The sequence below is a fragment of the Tiliqua scincoides genome, chromosome 5 (assembly GCF_035046505.1).
Source record: "Tiliqua scincoides isolate rTilSci1 chromosome 5, rTilSci1.hap2, whole genome shotgun sequence".
Classification (NCBI taxonomy): Eukaryota; Metazoa; Chordata; class Lepidosauria; order Squamata; family Scincidae; genus Tiliqua; species Tiliqua scincoides.
Genome location: NC_089825.1, coordinates 81080018 through 81106784, shown reverse-complemented (window position 1 = coordinate 81106784; position 26767 = coordinate 81080018). Strand labels below are relative to the sequence as shown.

Here is a 26767-nt window from a genome sequence, read left to right as displayed (position 1 = left end):
AGGGGGAGAATAGAGAAACCTAAAGCAAGGCGAGAATAGAGACACCTAAAATTAAATGAAAGGCAACTCCTTTGGGAACGTCAGTATAAAGCTTTTGAATAAAGATATGTTGGTTACAAGTGAACATGTTATAGACCTTGCTAAAAACGACTGCTTCATCTATCATGAAAATAAATGATAGTCTTCAGTTAGGGTCATGCAAGCCATCTTTCGTTTTGGTTCTGCTTCTTAATGGGCAAAGTTTGCTGATCAAATGCCCACATTTGCCCTCATTCTCCGTTTTGTCTGTCTGATTTCTGATCTCCAAACATAAAAGTCTCAAACTGAATGGCAAAATATAAATAAAACAATGAAATTGCAATAACAATCCATAAAGCAGCATAAAATCAGCACATTAAAATTGTAGTTCATGCTGCTTCATAACCTTCTTGGATTTGAAATGTTTTTGCGATTGTTGAAGTTTCCAAGTGACTCAGCTAGTCAGGCTTCATACGGGAAAGAGTTTCATAAATGTGACACTACAGCCAAGAAAATCCTGCTTCAAGATGGAGGCAACTTTACCCCTGTAACCCAGAGAAGGACCTCTCCAGAAAATTTAAGGGATTGGTAGATACATATTGTATGGAAGTAGAGGGTGAAGTAAATGCAGCCCAAGCTACTTAGGGATTTGAAGTTCTTTTGACACAAGGGTGAGAATTAACATCCAAGCAGTTCTTTAATATATGTGTTAAAAATAGTCATGGGGGCACTCCTGGTCATAATTTCTTGGAACTCCAGGAACATTGTACTGACAAGGGCAGGTTAGCAGTGGATGGGCAGGGAAGGAGAAGAGATTGGCTCTAAGCCATTTCTTCCCAGCTTTGCATATACCCAGTTTTGTGCGACTCCTGTGAGTCGCACAAAAATGGGTTAATCTGTGATAGTCGCTTGCGTGAGTATTCTTTTTCTTCTCCTATGTGTGTAAATTATAAAACACTTACGTGCCTGTGCCTTTTTTGTTTTTTAAAGTACTTGGCGTACTCTATGCAAATGTGATGCAAATAATTAATGAGAGAGAGAACTTGTATGAAAATATATTGCCAATAGAGAAGAAGAAATAAAATATGTTTGAAAACAAATTTTCAGGAGTTAATTGTGTTTGAGAGAACTTTGATATGCAGTTCTCAAAAAATTTAGACTGAAGTAATGTGATTGGGCAGGGATCGAAATAATGTGTAGTGAATAGATGAAACTATGCACCTTCCTGAGTCATGAGGGAACTTGGTTGGACTGCATCTTGGTATATGCCACCTGTGTTTTACAAAGCAGACAGCTGCTGTTGGCTTACATTGTGTTGTAGCCAGACATAATATGTCTCCAACTTATATCTGGATAAATATTTTGACCCTTTGTTTGTTGTTTGATTTCAAGCCTGCCCTTAAGAAATCAGCCTTCTTTTTGGGTGTATTGGATATAATACAATGACTAGTCCTACTTGATTTGATTTAAGACTATGTTAGAGGGCTAGCAGTATGATTTGTGAATTAATGTTCTGTCAAATGTACCCAGACATACTTTTTTAGCACAAAAAGGGGGCTTTGGGAGGCCCCAGAATGTTTGTTGATGGCAGCTCCTTTTTCCATCTGTTCTGTGCTGATTATGTCATTATAGCCAGTTAAGGATCATGTAACCTGTGAGGGCAGGAAGCACAACCCCACTGTAGGTGACAGGTGGATGGAGTGCTTCAGACACTTTTACTTCTGTTTTTAGCACCAAGAGGTGTGCTTCTTGCTAGTAGAGAAAATGATCTAAGAAGCTACCATCCCAAATTTCAGCTCAGATGCATTGCATCTGAGATATACAAATAGTTATGTGGCAAGAATGGATGACTCTTAGATGTGGACAACACAATTCCGTTCATTTTTACAGAATTCCTCTTTTCCTCTTTCCAGGAGGCGACGGTCAGAATGGCAATGGTCAGCAGACAGAGCAGCCATTGTCAGTCGATGGAACTGGCTTCAAGCGCATGTCTCAGATCTAGAGTACCGAATTCGACAACAAACGGATATTTACAAGCAGATTCGAGCTAATAAGGTAAGGATGGAAAAGGGTTAAGTGACCTTTTCCCCCCCTAAGTTACCAATACTTTAAATTCCTGTTGGGGAGCCACATTTTTAGTTTTCAATATTCAGAGCTGTATTGTGTATATTGAGAAGCTATGGGCCGCTTCATTCTGTCAAAATAGCTCCATCCAGTGCAGTCTGGGCCAACTGAGGTGGCTCGAAACATTTATACATCAGAAGCACGATTCTACCCCTCATGGTTGTGGAGAAAAATGATGGAAGAACTTCTGTGTCCTTCCTGTCTCTCTCCTGCCTGGAAATATTGAACAATTTAAATACAGTGGTTCTCAAACTTTCCAGCAACAGAACCCACTTTTTAGAATGACAGTCTGTCAGAACCCACTGGAAGTGATGTCATGGCCGGAAGTGACATCATCAAGCAGGAAAATTTTTAACATCCCCATATGACAGAACAAATCAATTAAGGAAATTAAAAGTTTACCATACGTGTTTGTTAAAAAATTTATTTAAATATAAACCCTTTTGACCTGATCCTCTCAAGCAGTTGCTGATCTGTTTTAAAAATTTTTTCCAAACATCCCAAAGGCTGCAATCCTATCCACACTTACTAGGGAATAAACCCTATTGATTATCATTGTATAAGCATATGCATAATAGCCTGTTAAAGTATAGATCTGTAACATTTTTCCATATGCAGTCACATACCAAGATATTAACACACATTAACATATTAAAAATAAAATATACACTGAAATGAGTGAGAACCCACCTGAAATTTACTCACAACCCACCTCGTGGGTCCCAACCCACAGTTTGAGAAACACTGAGCTATATCATTAGGCTGTGTGTGAATGTCATGTCTATAAAATCTGCCTACTTTTTAAAAGAATTATAAAATACTCAATGTGAGTTTGGAAGTTCCTGCTGGACCAGAATATTCAAAGAATTTTAGGAAAGCTTCCATGAATTTTATTAAAACTAAGAAAACTTAGTGGTGGCTTCACACATCCAAAATGCTATCATGTTGAGATTGAAGTTGTAAGTTCCCTACTTGATCGAAACATCCAAGGCATTTTGAGTGACATTTGAAGTTTCAATAATGACGTTTCCTAAGACATTTTGTACAGCCTTATATATGCCTATTATTAGAAAAAGGAAACAACAGGGAATAGCAATTTTTATTTCTCAGCAGTCATACAAAAGAGGAGCAATTATCATGTGCCTCTTCCATGCAGAGTTCTTCAGGACGAAATTGTTTGCCACATACATTTAACACAGACTTGCACAGTTCACTTGTTATCCCGTTTTGGAACTGCTGTTATCTTATTACCGTAAGTTTCCATCATACCTCAATATTGATTGTGGATTCTAAAAAATTCCTCTTTTTCTTTGGCTGAGTTATCTGAGTGATTTGACTATAAAGAATTTTGACAAATTATCTCAGTAGTTCCCAAACTTTTTAGTGCCAGGAACTTTTTAAATCTATACTTTATCAGGAGCACCTAGGTTTACCAGACTTTATGAAAAAGGAGATCTGAAAAGTATTTATTTATAAGAAATAATAACCAGAAAGACCCACAAACATTTATCCCCCTATATTTATACATGCTTCCAAACTACTTAGCACTTTGCAGGACAGTTAGCAGCTGCAGTATCTGCTTTTTGAATAGCTTCAGGGCTTGAGGCAATTAGTTATCTGATTTTTCCATCACCCTTTGACGACCCACCAAAAATCAGGTCTTGACCCACCAGTGGTGTTGCAGCCCACAGTTTGGGAACCATTAAAACAGAGATTAGGGAAACCAGGAGCTTTAGGAAGTGTTTGTTCATACAGAGTCCTAGAGTATACCCTGCAGGTGCAAAGTGAACTTTGGTTTTCTTGCCCATACCTGTGAGGCCCTGTCAGTGCATACTTGTATACAATAAAATGATTTTAACTATCCATCCCTTTTTGTACCTGACTAGCTGAGTAGGTGAATCCTTCTTGTGTATAAATACATGCTCATAGGCCTGGTTTTTTATGCTAAAGTTTCTTTGAACCGCAAGTTTCACTCTGTTCACATAGCACATGAGTCTGTGAAATATGTGACCACAAGATGTGATGATGATGACTAGCTTGGATTACAAAGAGGCTTTAAAACAGATTTGGACAAATTCATTGAGAATAGACCCAGTAATGACTGCGAGCTCTGTGTCACCTCTGACTTCAGCTGCAGTATGCCTCTCTCTGAATACCAGTTGAAAACTGTCATGAGGATGCTTCTTCGTGTACAAGCTTTTGGTGTAACTACTGCATCCCAACTTGATTTGGTGGTTAAGGGAGTCATTGTCCAGTGTATAGTTTTAACAGTGTAACTCAAGTTCAAATTCTTACTCCATCTAAAAGGGTGGAGGGAAGAGCTGATGACTATGTATTAATCTGAGGTGAGAAATATAGGCACTAAGGATGTACTGTAAGCTGCTCTAAGACTTTGGGCACAATCGTATCCTGCTGTGGAACAGGCAAGCCAGGAGGCTTGCGCTGTATCCAGCACAGAATAGTGGGCGTAAGCGGCTCAACCAGAGGCAAGGGGAAACTTTTCCCCTTACCCCTGGGTAAAGGCCACTGGCCCCTATGGGTCTCCTTGAATTTGCGCCACCTCTTGAGGGGGGCGCAAGTCCAAGGAGAGCGGAGTAGCTTGGAGCCGCTCCGTTTTCCCCAGGAACAGGGGTTGGGATCCGGCATAACTGCTGGATCCTAGCCCCGCCTCCCGCTTGCCCACCCCCAGGGCCATCCACCACCCGCTTTCTCCCTGCCCCCGTCCAGCCAGGTCGACTCAAGAGTCAAGGAGGAGCTGGCACAGAGGCTTCCGCCAGTCTCCCCAGGCTGGTGCTTCTCAGAGTGCCGGCCCAACTTTCTCTAGAGAAGGCACCCTCCTGGGCTGGTGCAAGGGATTTGTGTCCACCCAAGGGTGCCTCTGGATTGCGCCCTTTATCACTTAATTGACTGAAAATGCGCACTTTTGACTTAAAACATTTTATAAAGTAGCTAGTCAAAAATCTAAAATGTTGATTAATATAAAACTAATAAAATGATAGACAATTCACATAGAATAGCAAAAAGGCAGAAAGCAAAAACATCACACAAGAGTATCAAAACGAGAGTAAAAGCAATAAAAACCTCAGCTAAGACAAAACCACTAAAAGCTAATTAAAATTGTGGAAGAGCAGCATTGCTTTTATCTAGTGTTTAAGGGTTAGAAGAATAGAACAGTTGCTCGTGAAGATCTCACAGTTTGGGGCATCAAAGATGGAAGCTGATGGGTATCATCCTCTCAACCTGTATAGGACTGTATAGGTTAAAACAGAACTTTATGTTGTGCCTAGAAACAAACTGGAAGCCAGTAATGTATGGTGTTTTGTTTTACAATACAGTCAAGATACATTCTTGTAAGCCCATTCTAGTCAGTGCATAAGAAGAACTCTGCTGGATCAGGCCAATCTATTTCAGCATCCTGTTTCCTACAGTGACCCTCATTTGCATTTGGATAACCTTTGGATAACCTTATTTACCTTTGGATAAGCAGGAGATAAAGGCATACCTCTCAGAGCCTTGCTCCCATGCATCTGGTATTCACAGTCTTACTGCCTCTGATTCTGGAAGTAGAATGCAGCCACCATGACTAGCAGCCTTTGATAGCCATGGCCTCCATGAATTTGTTTAATTCTCTTTTAAAACCATCTAAACTAGTGGCCATCATCACATGTTGTAGTGAAATCCATAGGTTAATTGTATGCTGTGTGAAGAAGTAGCTCCTCTTGTCCATTCTAAAACTTCTGCCAATCAGTTTCATTGGATGACCTAGTATTATGAGAGAATCTATCCATCCCATTTCATGCATGATTATATGAACTTCACTCAGTTCACCTCTTTGCCACCGTATTTCTAAACTTAAAAGCCCTGAACATTGTAGCCTTTCTTCATAAAGAAGGCACTACAGCTCCCAGTGGCATAGCTAATGAACATGTAACCTGGTGCGGAGCTCAAAATGATGGCCTGGAAGTGATGTCACAACCAGAAGTGACATTACGCCTGGGCTTTTTGAAAAGTGCAAATGGGGGAAAAACCTGCCTCCTCCCCCCAGCAGCTCACCACCCACTTGATCTGCCACCTCCCCCCAGCCAGTGGCATAGCTAAGGTATCTATCTGCTACCTGGAATCAAAGAAGATTTTGTAGTCCTCCCATGACAAAATCAAATTTAATTATGTAAATAAATTAAAAGTGTGTCCCTTACTGGTTGGAGAGACTATATGATGTATATTGGTTGGAGAAATATGGTGCTGGGGTAAAGAGGGACAATTATTCTCCCCCTGCTAAATATAAGAGGGGTACCACTTGAAAGTGCCTTTTTACCAGTTAGCAGGAGTAACTGTATTATGATATGTGGAAATGAGATCTGACTCATGATAACATCTTATTGGTTCCATGCTGTATCATAATAACATCTCATTGGCTCTCATTTAGGTCAACTAACATATGTCAGTTTTGAGTAAAAGAAATCCACTTTTTGTTCCTTAAGGCAGTTGTGTTTTCATTTTCTGGTTAATTGGCCATAACTTTTGATAGAATGCAGATACTCCTATGAGGTTTGTTTCATTGCATTCCGCATTAAATTACCTTTCCAGTGATATACAGTGGAGCCTATTTATTCACATGATTAAGAAAAAACGCATTGTGCTAAATTCCATAGAGTTACGCAAATACTGCAGCCTGACACTTGGGGCTGGAAGGAAACTAAGACAGCTGTTATCAATCCCCTCCCCTCCTTTGCCTCCCCCTCCTCCACGCCATACTCAGCCCTCCCTTTGCCAGCTGTCCCCTTCTTTCACAGGTGGGATGCTGAGCTTTTAAGAGTCCAGTCCTATGCATTTCTACTCAGAAGTAAGCCCCATTGTAGTCAATGGGGCTTGCTGCCAGGAAAGTGTGGATCAGATTGTAGCCTGAGAGCCCAGTCCTATGCTTGCCTACTCAGAAATAAGTCCCATTGTAGTCAATGGGGCTTACTCCCAGGAAAGTGTGGATCTGATTGTAGCCTAAATCTCATGCTTTGGCTTGCTGGGAAGATTTGCTTGCTGGGCTGTTTTGTTTCTGTAGGCTGGAGCATGGGGAGCCTGCACTATCTCAGTCTGAAGAGGGGGGGAATTGGGAAACACTCCCTGGGTTTTTTAAAGCAATCCCCTCTGTTGCTACTGCACCTGCCCCTGTGTGTGTGAGTGAGAGAGAGAGAGAGAGAGCTCCACCTTGCTGCATGTGCTCTGGCTACAGAGGTTTTCTACCCTCCCCTTCCCCTCTTCAGCCTTGGCTGACTCAGGGGCTCCAGGAGTCTTACTGTTCCTTCCCAAGGGGAGCCCCTTCCATGGCTCCAGGGCTATTTCTCTGCATGTGTGAGGTGGAGCCTTTTTGCAGTGTTTTGGGCTGCCTTGAAACGGATTCAGATGCCAGCACAGGGCAAAGGCGGCAAAGGTGTGTTCAGTTCAGTTCAGTTTTATTACAGTCACCGACTAACAATTAATAGATCTAAGTCTAAGTTTGGTCTAGTTATTATGGATTGAAGGGATTACAGTAACTGAGGAAGGTACTTCTGAAGGCAAAGGTGTGTTCGACTTTCAGGTCCCCCCACCCGATTCAAGTTGAGACAAATCCGAAGCTCTTACAGCATCTTTTCTGTGGTAATTCTACACTTGGAATTCCATAGAATTCCATATGTGTGTGATATACAGAATTCCGAATGTGGCCACACCATAGATTTGTGTAAGGCATTACAATATTTTTGTCACCAGTAACTCAGACCCTATTAGTGTATATGTGAATTCGGGATTTTTTTTTTTTTTTTTGCTGCAGTGTGCATCATTTTACACCAGCAGTTTTCAGTCTGTGCCACAGCATGTTGGTGTGCTGCAAATGGTCCACAGGTGTGCCAAAGGAGTGAGGGTAATTTATTAGTAGGGCCTTTGGGGGATGTTAGGTCCCGTCGGCCGTGTGGTATCAGTTGTCAAAAAATGGATGATGCACCCTAAACGTTTTAGCACCTTGTCAGTGCACTGAGAGATGGGAAAGGTTGGAAATTTGTGTTACACCTATTGACATTGATCCACACTTTCCATTTTTGTGATTCATTCACGCAGTTTGAAGAGTTCTGGGGGGGGGGGTCTCTTAACAATCCTTTTTTTCACTACCATGTAAACAGTTTAGTGTAATCTACAACATACAGGCATGCCTCGTCCCCCCTGACGATACCGGAAACCACTGATAAGAGCGAACACTAAAAGAATCGATTTGCAAATCCCGCTCCCACAAATTACTTATCTGTCCCATCAGCTTTCAGCTCTCTTCCATTTCTTGCTTTCTGCAAACAACTACAGGAAGGGGTTGGAAGGAGGAAAAGAACAGGAAGCTATGGGAGACATTGTGGGGGGGGGGGTTATATTTAATAGTTGTTGGGTTGCCATAGTTAAAGGAACAATACAGGAAGTTGCTGCTGCAGCCCAGGGGCAAAAGGGCTTACCTCCTAAACAGTGTGGAGCCTGTGGCGCCTAGTCTGTTATAGGCTGAAGCTTTTGTGGCATGGAAGTCACTTGGGCTTCCTATTGGCTCCATAGTAAGGACCAATTCTAACAGCATCTTTTCATTTACAGTGGGTCCTCCTTATCCACGGGTTCAGAACCCACAGATTTGACCCAATGTGGGTTCCAAACCTGCTTTTGGAGGGCCATATAGGACCCCCAGACGTGGCTAGAAGTGCCTTTCAGACCTCCCTGCACCTCAGAATATATGAGATACATTTCACAACTTTTCTAGAATAGTCTTATAGTGGTGAATTCAGTGTATTGGTGCTAGTAACACTGTCTTGTATGAAGCCAAACCATCAAGTCCTTCCAGCCTAATTGTATATGGTTTCCCCCTACCCTGCTAAGATATTTTACTGTAGATTCCAGAAATAGATCCTGGTACTTTCTACAAAGTTAAAAGCATTTACTCTGCCATTGAACTGTGGTCTTTTCCTTGGTTATAGAGAGTGGCAAGGGTAATTGACCAAATCAGTGCTTCAACATATAGGATCCTAAATGAAGCAGTACCCGACAAACAGTTGGTCTGTAGTAACAAAGCAGTATTATATTCTACTCTGAATAGCATTGTAGGAAGGACACACTGCCCTCTCCACATCCCTGCAAGCAGAACTTACTATTTCAGACTCCTTGAGATCAATCATCCCATGGAATAAAAAGTTCTGTGTTGAAGAGGACACTGTGAAGGAACTGGTTGGGATAAGTTTTGCCATTGCCATTTCAGTGATTAAAAGGAATTGACAGAGCCCTGTTAGGCATTCCTGAAGGCCTATTGTGGTCCCCCCCCTTTCATGTGGGATGTTGGTTTCTTTGAAACAAAAGGCTAGCAAAATGAGTGATTGGGTACTTTTAAAAGGAAATGAACAAGCAAATATTGAATCTAGCTTACTACTCTATATGGACCAGTTGTCACAGGTTTATTAGTGCAATGCTCAGAACAGACATAGGAATAGCAGGATCAGTGTTGACATAGTGAGATGGCTGGTCAAACATGAGGACCAATCTTATAATGTCTACAAGATCCTAAAAAAAAATTCTAACTCATTGCTTTTGATTCTGTGTCAGAACAGGAAAATAAATAATAGAATGTGCTAATATTTGTGATCCAAATAAATGATGCCATTCAGAAACACAGAGACAATTCATCATTTTCCAGTTGGGAAGAAAAAAGTAGCTTAAAATGGAACACTTTCCTGTTTGCATTGAAGTAGCAGAGTGAAAATGCTGACCTTTTAACTTACCAGGGCGTGGGCTAATTATCAGCCCTGGCTCCTGATGCATAATTATATTAGCGTTTTCTTTGGATAGAAATATATGGAGGATTTGGTCTGTGTTGTGAATTCTACTTAGCAGTTCCACAGTCTTTCTATGTGGGAAGCTCCTCCTCTCAGTAGCAGATATGGTCACGTGAACCTAAGATTCCAAGTAGAGGGGCTCCTTCTTGCATGCCCAGACAGAATAGGAACCCTCAGCAACTATACAAGTATAGCATGTTGTAACCTAGGAAGCTGTAAACCTTGTGTACAGCATATCTAGTTAAGGAAGCCCCAAGATTCTCACTCCCTAAGCCCACATCCGAGGCTGTGGGCTCTCCTCAAGTGATAAACCCCAGGCATGCTTACTTGAGCCATCCTGGAATCAAGGGGAAGTCACAGGTAAGACCAGTTTTCCCCATTCTCCAATGGTTCCGGGGTGGTTCAGTCTTTTTTTGTGTGAGAAATGCTGGCCAGTACATCCCTAGGGTGGGGATTACCCTGCTAATCCTTGTAATATCACCTGCAGCGCCTACCTACCAAAAGCAGTATCAGCTGGAGCACAGGTGTCAGTTTATTAGTGCTTGTAACGGTGTTTACCAAACTCTAAGGTACCACTTTATACACTACCTTGATGGAGGAAAACTATGATACTTTGCTGAAGCTACTGCCTCCCAAATGAGTTTGCTGTTTGGTTTGAGTTAGTCGTGAGTTTGCAGTCTTTCCCTGGGCTGAGAAAGCCAGGGCAATATATTCCCTAATAATCCATTGTGAAATTGTGGATGGAGGGACTTGGGACTCTAGTTTTGATGGTTTAGAAACAAACAAACCTTCGGATCTAGTGCAGAGTCTAGTATGGCACATGTAAAAACTTACAACCCTGCATACATCCAGGGCATGCTAATCTCATTCATGGGGACAGTAGTCCCATGAAGGCCAGAACAGTATCTTGCCCTTGGTGTAGTTGGAGGGTGATGCAAACAGATCCGTTTCCATGGGACCAAACCACTGCCATGCAGAATACAAGCAGATCCAATCTCCATTCTGATATGTTGACTGAACCAGTCTGATGGGGTGTTGCTTTCCCTACCACATGCTCCACCGTGTTGGAACTGAGATGCTTCTCTGCCCCTCAAAACAGTCTACTGGCTTCCATGTGAAGAAACAAGGATTTGGTCCCTCCTTGATTATCCATACACCTTAGCTGAGGTATTGTCTGTGTACACCAGGACATCATACTGTTCAATCTGCAGTTGAATGACAGGTCCTGGTATTGAAAATGGTAGCCTTTATATATGAAGCTTAAAAACCTCTGATGGGATGGCCTGATGGGTATGCGAAGGTGTACCTTGGATAGATCTTTGGATGTCAGAAAGTCGTTTAACTTGAGAACAGACCAGACTGAGCAGTCTCCATCTTGAACTACTGTTTCTTTAACTTGAGATCAGACCAGACTGAGCAGTCTCCATCTTGGACTACTGTTTCTTCATATAGTGTTAAACCGCTTTAAATCCAGGATCACCCTGATGTCTCTGCTCTTGGGCACAATGAAAAAGTGTGAGTAGGCCCCAGAATCAATCTGACCCTGAGGGACAGGTTTGATGATTCTAATCTGTGACAGGTGGTTGATCACTCCTAGGATGTTTGGTATTGTACCTGCTCTGGGGGAATCCACAAACCTGTCCCTAGAGATCATCAGAAGTTCCAGAGCATACCCTTTCTTCATTGTCTTTGAGAACCCTCCTGCCCAAGTCAATATTCTCCACTTGTTGGCATAAGGACTGTAAGTGGCTCCCTACGTGCCAAGGTGTCATACGTGACAGTATGGCGTCATGTGGACTGTGGATGCTTGGATCTTTCAAAGGAGATCAGTTCTTGATCAATACTCATTACAACACATTATACCACTTTTTGGATAAAAATTTTTAGTGGTTTACAAGTTATAATAATAATGTACCACCAGCTTAAAAAAATGTGCTTATATATGATGAATCCTGACAAATCCACTGTTAAAGGTAGAAAAGGATTGGACCTGTCATTGAGTAGAAAGATGGAGCTGTACAAATCTCCCAAGGAAGAGCTTTCTCCGTTTCCAAGCTATGACAGAAAAGATCCTGCTGTTTGCCTCCCTGTGTGATAGAATCCTTTGCCAGGAACCGATTGGACAGTCTCAGTTTTCTGGCAAGTGAGGGACAAGTGAGACTTGTAGTTTTGATGCAAGCAAGGCAATGCAGTTCACTGTATTCCTTTTGGCTCTTATGTTTCTGTTCTGATCTCTGAGTCCCTTGAAGAAATTGCCCACCACTAGTCTGGGAATATTTTCTTCAGGGCCTGAAGACCCTTCTGTTTAAACAGGCCTTTTTAACATCTTTTAATATTTTTTACAGGCCTGTTTCTTTTATGATTTCCTGCTGCTCTATGCTCTTTTTACCTATTTTTTTATCTGACTGCTGTTTTTATGATACGTGTTAATATGTTTTTATTTGTTTTAAATTGTGTTTTTTGTAAGCCGCCTTGAGTCCCTTCGGGGAGAAAGGCGGGTAAAAATAAAGTAGTTGTTGTTGTTATTAATAATTGTTGTTGTTGATGATGATAATAATAATAATGTTGTTGTTGATGATATTATTATTATTATTATTATTATTATTATTATTATTTTCTTTGTTACAAAATTTGAAAAGAGAGTGTTTGAACCACTATGTGAGTCTGCATGTATCCTGGATTCACCTGCAGATGAGTTAGACTAGTCCAGTGATTCCCAAACTGTGAACCATGGCTCCCCAGCCATAAGCCACGGAATCCTCAAAAAACCCACCACCCTATACAATATGTAGTAGCCCTGATGGGGAGCTGTGAACAGTGGCTCAGTAGGTCAAAGGAGCTGCCTGTCAAAAAAGTTTGGTAATCACTTGACTAGTCTGATGGAGACGTGTTCTGATTTCTCATCACCTCTGTGAAATGCAAGAAAAAAGAATAGGCAGATGGGCATGTAGACTGCCAACTGTATCCCTTTCATCAAAGTGTAATTTCTCATTTGTGCTTTGAAAAATCCATCTTTGTCCTGTTCATCTGAGAGTATAGAAAGTTAAATGTATTGCTGTGCCTGTGATAGTCTGCCTTCCACACAACGAGTTTTCTGAGCTAGAGTCTATTAATTTGTATTTTAATGTATTGATTCTTAGCTGCCTTGGGTGCCCTTCAGGGAGAAAGGTGGAGTATAAATCAAATAAATAAATAAAATGTGATGTTGGTTAAGTCCATTTATTATTGGTCCCAATTTAAACGTGGATGAAAGGAAAGGACAGACGTATCTGCTGTCACATGACAGTTCTGAGTCATAGTGACTACTGCAATTGTGTACATTTAAAATACTTTTTACTTTTTCATGTCACCAGCATGACAGCCTTCAGACACTGGCAATTCCAGCATATACTCAATTTTTGATCTCGTCCAAATTAATTATGTTCTACCTGAAGTTTGTCTGCTCTATGTGTGAATGATAAATCATGATAAAAAGCTGAACCAAATATACTGAGTGGAGTTAGCCATCTATAGTAGAACTTTAGAATGATTTTGCTAGTAAAAGAGAAATACTTGTGGGAACCTATCAGTCTTTCCTGTCCTGCACTGTCTGTGTAAATCTAATGTTTACAGAGTGCAGGGAGGCTAGGCATTCTTCTCCTTTAAAAGGATGAGTGAACTGATTTGCCAGCTATGTTCTGCCACCAGTTTCTTTTCAGTTTCTAAAGTATTACAAAAGAGCCATTGTGGTCCACTGGATAGAACAGTGTGGTGGACTCGTGCCTGATTCAGGCATGCATCTTCTGGCTTTGTTGCTGTTTTGTGTACTGTAGCACTTATGTAGCTTCAGCAGATTTTAATCATGCTGATGAAACCCCTTCACCAAACTGTCTTGTCATGAAGAACACTACCTGCTGATTGTCCTTATTGGCAACACTGCCAACACACACACATGTACATGAAAGACCTTCACTCAAGCTTCTACACAGCCGTCTGAGGTGGAGTTTTGTTGTTCATAGAATGGGAGCACTGATGGGTCCTTTCTCCTAGGGTAGGGTGATCTCTAAACTTTTTGGCATGAGGGCCACATTGTGTATCTGCCATGATGTCAAGGGCCAATAAATAAATACATGCGTACATTAAAGACAGTGCCTCTTCTCTAGCCACTCCCTCCTCCTTCCAACTAACACCTCCCTTCACTTGTTCGCTTCCCCCCCCCCACACACACACAGTTAAGGCAAAAGGAGGTAATTGTGCACAGCTGCTGCAGCAGTTTTTTTCCCCTTCTCGGAGCTCAAAAGCCCAGCAATCCAGGAGGCAGCATGCTTCCTCTCCAGCCACCCCCTCCTGACCTTAAAGCTCCCCTCTTGGCATTCCCCCTCTCTTACTCAAACGCAAACACCCTCCCAGTTCCTTCACTTGTCGTCCCCCCCAACTTGGTAAAGAAGGCTAAAGGAGGTAATTGCTGATGGCTGCTGCAGATTTTTTTCCCTTTCCTAGACCTCAAAGCCCAGCTGTTTGGGAGCCAGCACTCCTTTTCACCAACTGCCCTCTCCTCCTCGCAACTCCACTCCCAATCTTAATGCTCCCCACTCAGCATTACACCCCCCCACTCAGACATATATGCACACCCACTCTCCCAGTCCCTTCACTCACTTGCTCACTCCCCCCCCCCCACACACACAGTAAAGCTGCTGCTACTGTGTCTTTTTTCCTTACCCAAGCTCGAAGGTGCCCAGCGATCCAGGGGCCAGCAAGTCTCCTCTCCAGCTGGCTGCCTGGCCTCATTTGAGTTTTGTGCCAGCTGATGAAACCTGTCCCATCTGGGACCAAGCTTTTGTGAGAACCAGTACAGGCCCAGCGCCTGCTCCTCATGCTAAAGGGTGGCAGCAAGGCCCTGACTGCCAAGTGGTCCTCGTCTTGCTGTAGAGACTCTAAGCACACTTTGAACACTGGCAGCCTTATCCTGGCAGGACTGGCGGCAGGATGATTGGTGGGCCAGATAAAATCCTCCCACAGGCTGGATTTGAGCCATAGGCCGGGGTTTGGAGACCCCTTTCCTAGGGTTGTAAGATTAAGGGAATAAGCCTTGAATGGAAATTTGCACACCCCAAGTTCTTTAAAAATGATTCTTTTATTTTAGTTGGAAGAAAAATAGTTTTCTATGTAACATGAAAACTAACATGCTGTATTTTAAACACCTAATGACCCACATAAAATACCGTGTTTTATTTGCTCTTTGTTTTTGTTTTGGGGTACCAACAGAGCCTTTTCATTAGTAGTGAAATTGCCTGTGGTTCCACATCCTGGAGATTTTTGCCACTTTTTGCTTTCTTTATCTAAGTAACTTTGTGTGGATATTGAAACAGTTTCAGAGCTTTCAGAGGGCAATTCAAGCCTGCAGGATATCCCCCCCTTCTATCTTTAGACTTGCAGACTGTTGGGGCTTCTTCCACATTCTGCAATCCCTTTCCCCTCTCTTGCCTCTGTCTTTCTATTTATTATCTGACTGATGAAGAATTTAACAAGTTCACTGTTCTTTACTTTGGTGGGCCCTAAATAAATCATTTGCCTGACCTTAGATTATTGATTTTTGTTCTAATAGACCAAAATGGCCACCGGAAATTGTCATAATCTTAATGTACATGTGTTTTAGGAGGATGGAGTAGTTTTTTGCACAACAGCTTTAAATTCAGCAAACCAAAACTACTACTACTGTGGTATAAGAAATGTATTCTTTTTTAAGGTGCAACAGTACTCTTTTTTTCAAACACTTTCATCAGTTTGAGAATTTGGAATGTTAGAAATACTAGCACTAAAATGGCTTCCAAAATGTGTAAAAGAATCACAAATATTGTGGAAGATTCAAAGATTTATTGATGTTTATTTCAACTGAGCACACTGCTTCAGTTGCATGTAGCTCTTGTTGCTAATGGAAAGTCACAGTGGTTTCACACTGAATGGCAGATATCTGCTAACTTTGAATAAAATTAAAAGGCCATCTTTTAAGTTACTGTTTCATCAGTAGTTGTAGTCAACCCACAAACAGCTTATTTTGAATAATGAATACAGTGCTTATTGGAAAAGGAAGAGATACTTTAGTTCTATCTCTGATAATACCAAGCGGATTCATAAAAGGATATCCCAATTCTATCACCAGCCTTCTTAGACTTCTGTTTTGTATCTACAAATCATACGAGAGTTCTGCTGGAACGAGTCTTCTCACTTTGACCCTTACATCTTCTGTGGAGGGATAGCTTCTTACATTGGACAATTTACAATTTGCCTCTGAAATGAAAATAGCTAATCTTTACTAATTTTGATGTGCTGAACACAAAGCTGACATGAAACCTGTCGATTGACTCTTGTTTAGGAAAAAGTAAATGCATTGCATATGTAAGTAGTGGGAAAGAAGTACATTTACCAGTACATGTAAAGAGAGATTGCGAATCTCTCACAAACAGTAGCTAATTTTGTATTTTCATTGTCACATTGGGGTTCAGTACCTCAAAGTCTATAAGAAATGACTAATTAAATCTTGAGGGCTTGACCTTTAGTAAAAATTTGTTGGCCAGTGTTTTCAAAACATTGGGTAAGGGGGCATTAGTGAATAGAAATCAGGGAACTTTGGAGACTGTGGGGCTTCATAGGTGAAAGGGGGTTTAGGTTGGTTTAGGCATAGAGAAGGAAGCAAAGTGTAGTGATGAAAATGTAGTGGTGGATTTAGTCTTTGGAAGTAAACTGAAGAGAAGCGTGAGATCATGCTACTTACTTTCTCTTCCTCCTGCTTTTCAGGGCCTGATACTCCTTGGTGAGGCACCTCCTGGTGAACCTGTTCTAGGTGACTCATCCCATGCTTTTTGTTCTGACATCAAGGTGGAGCCTGGGATTGACAGACTGGTAGGTATCATGAGAAGAACAACTTGTTGAGCTATTGCCTCTTCCATTTTTTTTTTCTGTGCTGACACTGTATTGATGTGCTACCTATTAATCTATTGTGTCCAAAGTTGCCTGCCAAAATCCAATCCAAAGTAATCCTCAGCTCGTCAGTTGTAAAGTCAAATAAAAACAGCAGATCTCTAAAGAGGAGTCTTTGTCAAATAAGAATAATTTGGTATGGTGAAGAAGTAGACCCAGAATCAGGCAGTCTGGATAATACTTTAGGAGTACTCCAAGTATAGAGCTGCTAGTTGGTGGCCATTTTGGCACTTCCCACCTATTAATTGATTTCCTTGGCTTTAGGAGAGGCCTGTGTATATACCACTTACAGCTATTGCCTAGGTAATAGAAACAACCTTTTCCTGGCTTTCAAAACCATAAATAACACCTCTGGTTTATAACTCAGTGCCTTTTCTTGCTTTCCCTGTTTGTCTCAGTGGTCAAATAGTTTTTCTTTTGTATTGGGTTTTTAGAAAGAGAACTACAGGAGTAGCCAGAAATGTAGCTTTCAAATGCAACATGGTGACATAGGCTCTAACATGAGGCTGAATGTAGGGCAGGGATTGGCAACTTATGGCCTGCCACCCAAAATCATTCAGTTTGTGCCATCTGCAGCCTTGCTGCTCCCTCAGCCACCTCGGATCTAACCCCCACCATTTTGGTTCATTCCCAAGGAAGTGCTGCCAGCCTGCTCTTGCCCTTAAGCAGAAAACCGATGGGCAGTAGTGTTTGAAAACGGTGTTGCTTATTTTCCCAGAAATAAGCCCACTTTTTTCAGTAAGATTTAGGCCAGGGATGTCAAACTCATTTCATACAGAGGCCCGGAAGTGACATCATTAAGCAGAAAGTGACATCATTAAGCAGCTGATGGCCAGAAATCAACACGTTGTTCTCACATAGAAACTCATTAGCTGCAAATGACAGAAGAGAAAATCTGAGGTTATCCCTTGTGCACTGCATTGCCACTCCAATTATGACACTCTTTGCCCTGCTTTGGTATTTCTTTTCATTGTCTGAGCCAAACGCAAGTCTGCAACAAACCAGTGGTTACGTTGATCCCGCCCACTCCTGGCAAGGAAGCATTTCCCATTGGAAGAAGTGTTTGTTTCCTGTGACTAAGAAAGGATTAAAGCCTAAACCGGGGTGTCAAACATAAGGCCTGGGGGCCGGATGCGGCCCCCAGAAGCTTTTTATCTGGCCCTTAGTCTCTCAGCTGCTGAGCAGTGCTGAGATGTTACTGCTGAAAAGGGAGCCCACTTGAAGGTTGGTCTTTTCGATATCTTAGAATATGCAAATCTTGATCATATTTTATCGCAGTGATTTTCAAAATTTTTTGTCTCATGGCACACTGACAAGGTACTAAAATTGTCAAAGCACACCATCAGTGTTTTGACAATTGACAAGGCACACCGTGCTGTTGGTGGAGAGCTCACATCCCCATTGGCCCTACTAACAAATGACCCTCCCCTAAACTCTTGTGGCACACCTACATACCATTTGCGGCGCACCAGTGTGCCACGGCACAGTGGTTGAAAATGGCTGCTCTATCGGATGGGGGCAGGCAGCTTTGCCAGTAAGAGGCGAGCTTAGCATAGTCACGTGGTGCATGGCAATTGCACTATCCTACTTGATTGGTGAGTCCTATCTCAAGTCTTCAAGCAGCCCTGCTAGTGCGGGACCCCACGTAGATGTCCAGCAGTCCCAGGCTGGGCTGTTTTATCCAAACTAAAAGCTGGTGGCTGAGAGAGCAGTGAACCGTGGGGCATCACACTGATCTTATCCCCCCTCTCTGAGGCTTCTTGCTGCATGGCACATGGCTGGTGCCTCCTCTTTGAGGACCTCTGGAAGCAAATGTGTCACTTGGCATTTCTTGCATGCATGGGGGCCTCTGGCAGGCCAAGACAGCATTACTGTGTCACTGTTTGCAAAGTGGCAAGTAGTTCTGCAAACCACTGGCAGATGTGTATGGCCATTCATGGATAATGTTGTGCCTAGAGCTCAACTGTCTTCTGTAGAGATAAATGTTGCCCACCATCCACTCAACAGGCATGGTCTTTGGCCCCTATGCAGAAGAGGGCTGCTGACCCTGATCTAGGGTAAAGCATATGGTCCCATGCACGTTGCCAGATTAATTGATACGCTCTGCTTTGCCCTGCTCGGTGACTCTTCTTTATGCACACTCTCACACACCGCTTCCCCATACCTACGTTTTATGAAGTAGCTTCAGCTAAGAGATTTCAAGGCCACCCAGTAAGCTTCATGATCAAGCAGGGATTTGAATCTAGGCCTTCCTGCTCCCTATCCAGCAGTCTTTCTGCTAAACAGAATTGGGGACTATTGTGGATGGTGGTACTACTACACTTAAAAAAACATGTTTTTTTCACCAGAATGAACTTTCTTCTGTTTATCCCATAACCAAATTTACATTTTGGACAGTGGTAGCTGTGCCAGAGACTGAGCATGTCTACCCAACTTCATTTTGTACCTGCATGATCTTGAACCGCATACAGATTTCAAGGTTCTCTGCATATATTCTTTCCTACCAAATCTGTGGGAGGTTCAGTGCTAATATGCTTTCATGCTGAAGGCTGGAAAAGACCCTGTGAAGAGCATTGGCAGTCAGATAATATTATATAGGGCCAGTTGAACCTGTAGTCTGACTTTGGTATAAAGTAACTTCATGTTTTCTAGCCCTGGAAAGTTTATGCACACATTGGGGGTGCAAGTCAGTTGTTTGTCCAGACAGGCTACAAGTTGCATGGCTGTAACCATGTTAAGTGCACATACCAAACCTCCATTCCTAGAGCAGGCTGAACAGCTATAGAGTAATAATGATTGGCAAGCAGACTGCACCTAACTTTTCACACTTTGATCAAAGGACATTAACTTGCAGATTACTATTTATACAGTTATATTCAAATACTGCAACACATGCAGACACACACACAGCAGAAAGCAAACTATTCTGGACATAATTTACAGCATTATTCTGAAGAATGTCAGTCAGCCTTTGAAAATACGGGCTTTGTCTCAAGAGATTTTTTTTTTTAAGTCAGTGCTTAAATTATTGGGAAACCCCAAATGGGTCAAAATTGGGGAAAATAAGTAAGATTTGTGGATTTCATGTAACAACCCAATCCTATTCACATGCTGCTGACAGCATGCTGAAGCTGGCACACCAAATGCCGTATCCTAAGTCCCCTCTTCAGGCAACATCATGCTTGTACAAACCTTCTAGTAATCCTAGCACATCCTTTTCTGGTCATGCTGTCAACATCCATTGGGATCATGGCCCTGACAGGGTTCATGGGAACCCCAGCACAGCCCTTCATTCAAGGAGTAGCATCCTATCATCAGCACATCATTGGTGTGATGCCCAAGGAGCCAATCCCAGCATCCAGTCAACTGCAGTGCTGGCAGCCAAAGCGGTGCTGCCAGGGTGAACTGAGTAGGGACACGGATGGGTGTTGCACTGGCATACGTGGTGATATACTGGCAGTGGCAGACCACCCCAGCCCCGCACCCCAGGGCAAAGGTTCGCGATGGCACCCCGCCACGGGACGTCACTGCCCCCATGCGCAAATCAGCCCCTCCACTTACCTAGAGCTCATGGAGCCTCGCATGACTCCAGGATGTGTCGGGGAAGCCTCTCTGAGGTTCTCTGATGCTGTAAACCGACACTTTTGGGGATTTTCTGGAAGCACAGTCTCCAATCCCATCGGGAGCCTCAGAGAGGCTTCTGCAGGGTCCTAAAGGTACGCAAGGCTATACGCCCAGGGCATTTGGACATATACACACACAAGGAGCTGCCCTATTATACAGAGTAGGTTTATTGGACCATCTAGCCCAATGATATCTAGTCTGATTTGGCAATGGTTCCCCAGGAACTGAGACCAAATCTCCTTTCCCATCATCTGACAATCTAGTTGAATAGAGTGAACCTTGAACCCTTTTATGCATGCAGAGTATGTGCTGTACTGCTGAGCTGTGCCCCCTCCTCTTCTGAGACTTGCTCCAGGGTCTCATTCTGGTACGCTCAGATATTTATGCGCTGCTTAGGTATTCCATCTTGGTGCCATTTAGTTGGTGGATGAATTGGGCTTCATTGGGGTAAAGCCACTCCCACCCACACTTTACAGAACTTGGTTTCTGTTCTTCCCCACTCACTTAAAACAAATTGCATGCTATTGCCTCCCACTTGACAACTACTGTGTCTGTAGAGACAAACTTGCGGTGCAGCGGAAAACAGAGCAAATCTCTGCCTGCATAATGCATGCATAACCCATGTGGCTTGGGTATTGCATGTCAGCACATGTAGCCTTTTGCTTCTTCAGCAAGTCCCTGGATTGGGACATAGGTGATTTTAGAGGACTGATGAAGGGAAACCCAACTGACTTCCCTTCTCTCCCCCCATCCCATCAGTTATTTTAATGTCTTTTGTGAGTTTGGCTGTCCTGTAATTTCAAAAACTGACTGCTAGGTTTCTTTTTCTTTGCTTTGATGTCTCAAAAGTGTTTTTTAAAAAATTAAGTTCAAATCTCAAGTCATTGCAAGGGTTGACTCAAGGGTTGACCCTTAAGTTTATTTTAAGGATGGGGGAGATGCTATGAAAATAACTCTTTTATTTAAAAACAAAAGCATTTCTGCTGAAAGAGCCTTGCATATAAATTCAGACATTCAAACCAAAATATACCATGAAATAGTTGAATCACTCACAAGCTATTGTTCTGTTCAGTCTTCCTTTCATATATCTACGTATTAGGGATGCTGAGAGCATTTTTCTGCCAAATAGTTTTACAAACAAAGATTAGTAACTGGAATTTTTAAAAAGGGTCTCTTTGAAATATTTTATTTTTGAGAGTGTTTTGCAGTTGTGCCCTTGTCTTAAGATGTACAAAAATAATTGCATGGAAGAGAAACGAGTTTTTGTTCCAAAAAGAGATGTACAACTTCTGGGCAAACTTCAAGAGGCTTATATCTCTTCCATGAAATTGCAAGATGTATAACAGTCTTGTTATGTATGCATTATTTTAAGTTCACATGGGAAGGGTCCTTCAGCTATGGTAGCTACATTTTATAAGCAAATGAGAGATCATATGATGAATAGACAACCACAGATTTAAAAAAGACAAACCTCCTTGTCCTCTTCGTTCCCAAGAAAAACTCCCTTTGAAGAACATCTGTATGTAGTCACTTTGGGTGGTGGTGGTAGTAGTAGTAGTAGTAACTTTATTGTCATTGTGCTACAGCACAACGAAATTTATGCACCTTAGAGATACAAGCATAAATATATACTACAATTCCAACAATCACGCTCTACGCACTCACCCACACATTCTATACAACATGCATCAAAATATAAAAACAGTATAACAGACCATAATGCCCAGGAGCATGGTAACAACTATATCGCCTTATTCAACGTAATTATGGCTGATGGATAAAAACTGTTCAGGAATCGTGTGGTGCTGCTGTAATAGTTCTGTATCGTCTACCCAAAGGCAACAATTCAAAGAACTTATAAGCTGAATGGAAGGGGTCTCAGAATACTATGTGACTTCTGCAGACAGCGAGATGTATAGATGTCCTCCAGAGCTGGTAGATGAAGGTTGATGATGTGCTGCGCAATCTTAATAATTCTCTGCAGAGCTTTTTTGTCCCCTGCAGAGCAATTTCTGTACCACACCAAGATATCATAGGTTAGGACATCTCAATGATGCAAAGATAGTAAGACACAAGCAGCTGCTGTGACAAATTTAACCTCCCAAGCTTCCTCAGAAAATATAACTGCTTTTGTGCCTTTTTTATCAACATGCTGGTGTTCATAGCCCATGAGAGGTCCTCTGTGATGTAAATACCTAGGAATTTGAAACTAGCAACCCTCTCCACCTCCTCACCATTTATGTATAATGGTGTGTGTACATCCCTCTTTTTCCGGAAGTCAATTATAAGTTCTTTAGTTTATTTTATGTTAAATGAGAGATGATTTTCTTTGCACCACAATAACAACTCCTGTACCTCCTTCCTATAAGCCGACTCATCATTCCCACTAAACAAGCCCCACCACTGTAGTATTGTCTGCAAATTTTATAATTTCATTGGTGTTATGTGATGGGGTACAATCATGTGTACACAGGGAATAGAGGAAGGGGCTCACAGTCCTTTATCCACAGACAAATGTTTTGCTTTATGCCCAAACTAGTCATTTTAAAAAATAGCCTGCTAGGTAGAATGGTGTTAAAAGCAGAACTATAATCCACAAATAACAGCCGTACATATGTACCCAGTTGTTCCAAATGATGCAGGACTGTATGTAAAACAATAGAGATGGCACCGTCAGTCGACCTCTTACTCCTATATGCAAATTGACAAGGATCCAAGGTGGGTGGAAGACCAGACTTAATATGTTTCAACACCAACCTTTCAAAACACTTCATAATTACCGAAGTTAGAGCCACAGGTTGATAATCATTGACAGAAGCAACTACTGTCTGCTTAGGAACTGGCAAGTAGGGACAGAGCACTGTGACAGATAAATTGAAAATATTTGTAAAAACTTCAATCAGCTCTGCAGTGCAGTCTTTAAGGACCCGTCCTGGAATTCCATCTGGGCCAGCTGCTTTCCGCACGTTAATATTCTGTAAAACCCGTCTCACATCATCAGGCTGCAGGACAAGTGACTGACCATCAGTGGCTGCAGCTGGAATGTTGGTGGCTGCGATCTCCTCCTCAAAAAACTGATTAAGCTGCTCTGCTTGCAGAAAATGCTATCTCCTTAGTTGGGGGGCTTTGGGGGAAAAAAAAAACACATTCCAGTCTCCTCCATGTTGGTTACAGGCTAAAAATCCACAATTGCAGGCTCATCAGATGAAACAATCAGACTCTTGGCAACTTCTAGTGCCATGCCAAAATGAGGAACAAAGTCACAATATTTTTGCTATTTTGGAATTTTATGATTTTTGACTCAATGTCTTTTTCCCCCTCTCCATCACAGGGCACTTCCATCTCCCAGCCATCAGAGAATCTTTGTACGTCTGTTGGCAATATCCAAGATTCCCTGTCCGCCAAAACCTGTGGAGTGCCGAGACCAGTCAATGGAGTTATCAACACGTAAGGTTCTTGCAGTTGTCCCCATGGGAAAATGATGATCTGCTGAGATGCATTGCAGGGCATTTTTCAACAGGATCCTTAAAGTTCTGGAAGTCTTTAATTCTAGAATGAATTAAACTGTTCCTGATATTTTGCAGCCGTTATTCAACATTAGTGTTTACCTTCTTCTGATGTTTGCAGTCTAGTTAGAAATGGTCTCGAGAAAAGTGATTGAGGGCGAATTATAAGTTGAGCCTACTTATCCGCGAATTTCTCATCTATGGATCTGGCTCAACGCAGGTCACCTGGACCCATGTTGAGCCGGACTTGGTTCAGCCTAAACTCTCCAAAGGCAACTGGAGGGCTTTCTGAAGTCCACAGAGGCCATGTGTGTCTGCTTGTGGCCTTTGTGGGCTTCAGAATGCCTCTTAAAGGGAAAAAAAATGCAACTTCCAGTTTTTGGAGTGATATTTTTATGCCTTTAAAAGGCATTCTGAGGCCAGAGAATCAGCACTTTTTGGCCCCTTTAAACCTTTGAGCTGTTCTGTTGTTGCCTCTGGAAGGCTTTCTGAAGCCCACAGATGCTGCACGGGTCTGCCCATGGCCTCTGCAGGCTTCAGAATGCCTCCTAGAGGCATAAAAGTGTCACCTCCCCCTTTTTTATCTAAAAACTGAAGTTGCTTTTTTTGTCTCTTAAGAGGTGTTCTGAAGCCACAGAGGCCCATGGGTGGATGTGCATGGCCTCTGTGGGCTTCAGAATGCCTCCTAAAGATGACCGGAGCTCTGCTCCAGTCATCTTCGAAGGTTTTAAGGGTCCAGAAATCACAGATTTGCTTATCAGCAGTTTTCTGTATCTGCGGGGGGGTCCGAGAATGGATCTCTGTGGGTACCGAGGCCCCACCTGTATTTGATTTTGTCTGCAGTCCTTATCTGGGAATAAGCTCCATTGACTATAATGGAATTTGCCTCTGAGTAGAAATGTTTAGGTTTGGGCTCGTTGTCTGTAAACTGCTTTGTTGAAAAGTGGAGGAGGAAGAGGAGTATCCTAGTAGTAGTTAGGGGGAATAAAGTCGAGGTGAGCATGTGGGGAAAAGGAAGAAAAGCTGAGGTGGCGATTGTCCGACCAAAAGGTTCTGTGGAAAGAGTGTATGTGAAAGATTTGAAAACTGGAGAGAATTTGGGTTGCTGGAGAGTGAAAAGGGCTTTTAGGCATAGTATGTCAGAAGATACAATGAAAAGGTTGGGGGAGGAACAGATGGGACAGCATGGGAGAGTAATATGGGATTGTATTTTCACTGAACAAAATTAAGGCAGGAAAAGCATGTAGGAGAATGAAGGAGTGTTGGAAACCCTTTTAAGGAGCAGGTTATTGAGGGCTCTCTGGTATCAGATCTGGGTTTGTGTCTCATGAGTTCAATGTACTGGGCTGTCTTGGAGAAGTTCTGTATATTTAACAGAAGTGGGAACTTTTGTAAATTTAATTCGCAGAGTGGTTGTGAGAGAACAAATTAAAAACACTTAACATGCATCTCCATTCTTGGGCAGTCTACAGCCAGGTTTGTCAGAGCATGCTCAGGGAGACAACGCGGATGCAGAGGAGTTGCTACATAAAAAACAGAGGCTAAATGTCATCTCTTCGCCTCTTGATGGAACTTGTGTTGCAGCCCGCACGCGCCCTGTCCTCAGCTGCAAGAAACGGCGGCTTGTTCGACCCAGCAGCCTGGTGCCACTATCCAAAAAGGTCAGTGTGGAAAGAAGATGGTGGTATGTCACCTAGCAGTGGGTCTCCTCACTAGAGGTGTTTGAAAACAGTGTTATTTACTTTACTCAGAAGTAAACACATTGTGTTCAGTAAGTCATAGGCTGTAATCCTGTCTTTACTCACTGGAAGAAAACACCTGTACTCATCATTTGTGTGGGAAGGTGGTGAAGAAAGAAGTTAAGCAGGAAGCAAAAGACTTGTGTCATCCAGTGCAGGAAAGATCAAACACTTGCCAAACACTATTTAGATCTTATGAACTGATGTTCCCCTTTTTATTATAAAATCTGTGCTCCAAGTCCCCATGATGTGTTGGCCAAGCTTGTGCATAATTGGTGATAGTAGAACTCTCCTAGGCCTCTCCATCCTCTCTCTTTCAGTAGTTCAGCATCCTGTATTACAGTACATAGAAGTGAGCAGACGCCCCATGTCTTGTCTGCGTTACTGGAAACTGGGGAAAGGAAGACATTTTCCCCTCCTTTGGCAATTCTTTGTTCTGTTGTAGGAAGTTGGCCTCAATTTGAAAGTCATTGATAAGTGTTCTGGCCTTGAATCAGCAATCAAGTAGGAATACGGAAATCTCTACCACAGGATTGCTGAGAGAATAAGTAGGGGTTGAAAGTGGTTTACAAAGAAGAATGTACTTATAAAATGATAAAGGTATTCTTTTCCCAAGAAGCTTCAGAGCCTAGACTTGTAGTGGTAATGATATCTGGAGAGAGTGAAAATTAGAGTTGAGAAGGACTTTGTTAATGGAGCATTAATGGGACACGCAGGCACTGCTATGTGATTTGCACTAAAAATAAAACAAAAATTGCATGCCAAGATAATCCAAATTGTGCTCCAAAAGAAGCTGTCTTTTAAGAACTCGGTAAATAATAATGCATACATATATACAAACATGTATACCTGTTTATTATGTGTTTCCCAGTTACAGAGTGGGACAAGGAACTCTCCTGGTTGTAAAGCTCGATTCTTTGACTTTGCAAAATTTAAGCAGATCCTCTTGGAGATTTTTCTGGGCAGTGCCTGTGTG

The 26767-nt window shown here is 42.3% G+C and overlaps 2 protein-coding genes across 4 annotated transcripts in view; both read left to right on the top strand.

Moving 5' to 3' along the window:
- The window catches only part of SLC25A39 (solute carrier family 25 member 39), a 441295-nt gene that overhangs the window by 216421 nt on the left and 198107 nt on the right, over nucleotides 1–26767 (top strand). The window lies entirely within an intron of this gene.
- The window catches only part of KANSL1 (KAT8 regulatory NSL complex subunit 1), a 166072-nt gene that overhangs the window by 115834 nt on the left and 23471 nt on the right, over nucleotides 1–26767 (top strand). For all 3 annotated transcript variants that reach the window (XM_066626834.1, XM_066626835.1, XM_066626833.1), the window contains exons 3-6: nucleotides 1932–2073; nucleotides 16740–16844; nucleotides 23878–23993; nucleotides 25518–25713. In XM_066626834.1, the coding sequence (XP_066482931.1) occupies nucleotides 1932–2073; nucleotides 16740–16844; nucleotides 23878–23993; nucleotides 25518–25713 (559 nt within the window). The remainder of the gene's footprint in view (nucleotides 1–1931; nucleotides 2074–16739; nucleotides 16845–23877; nucleotides 23994–25517; nucleotides 25714–26767) is intronic.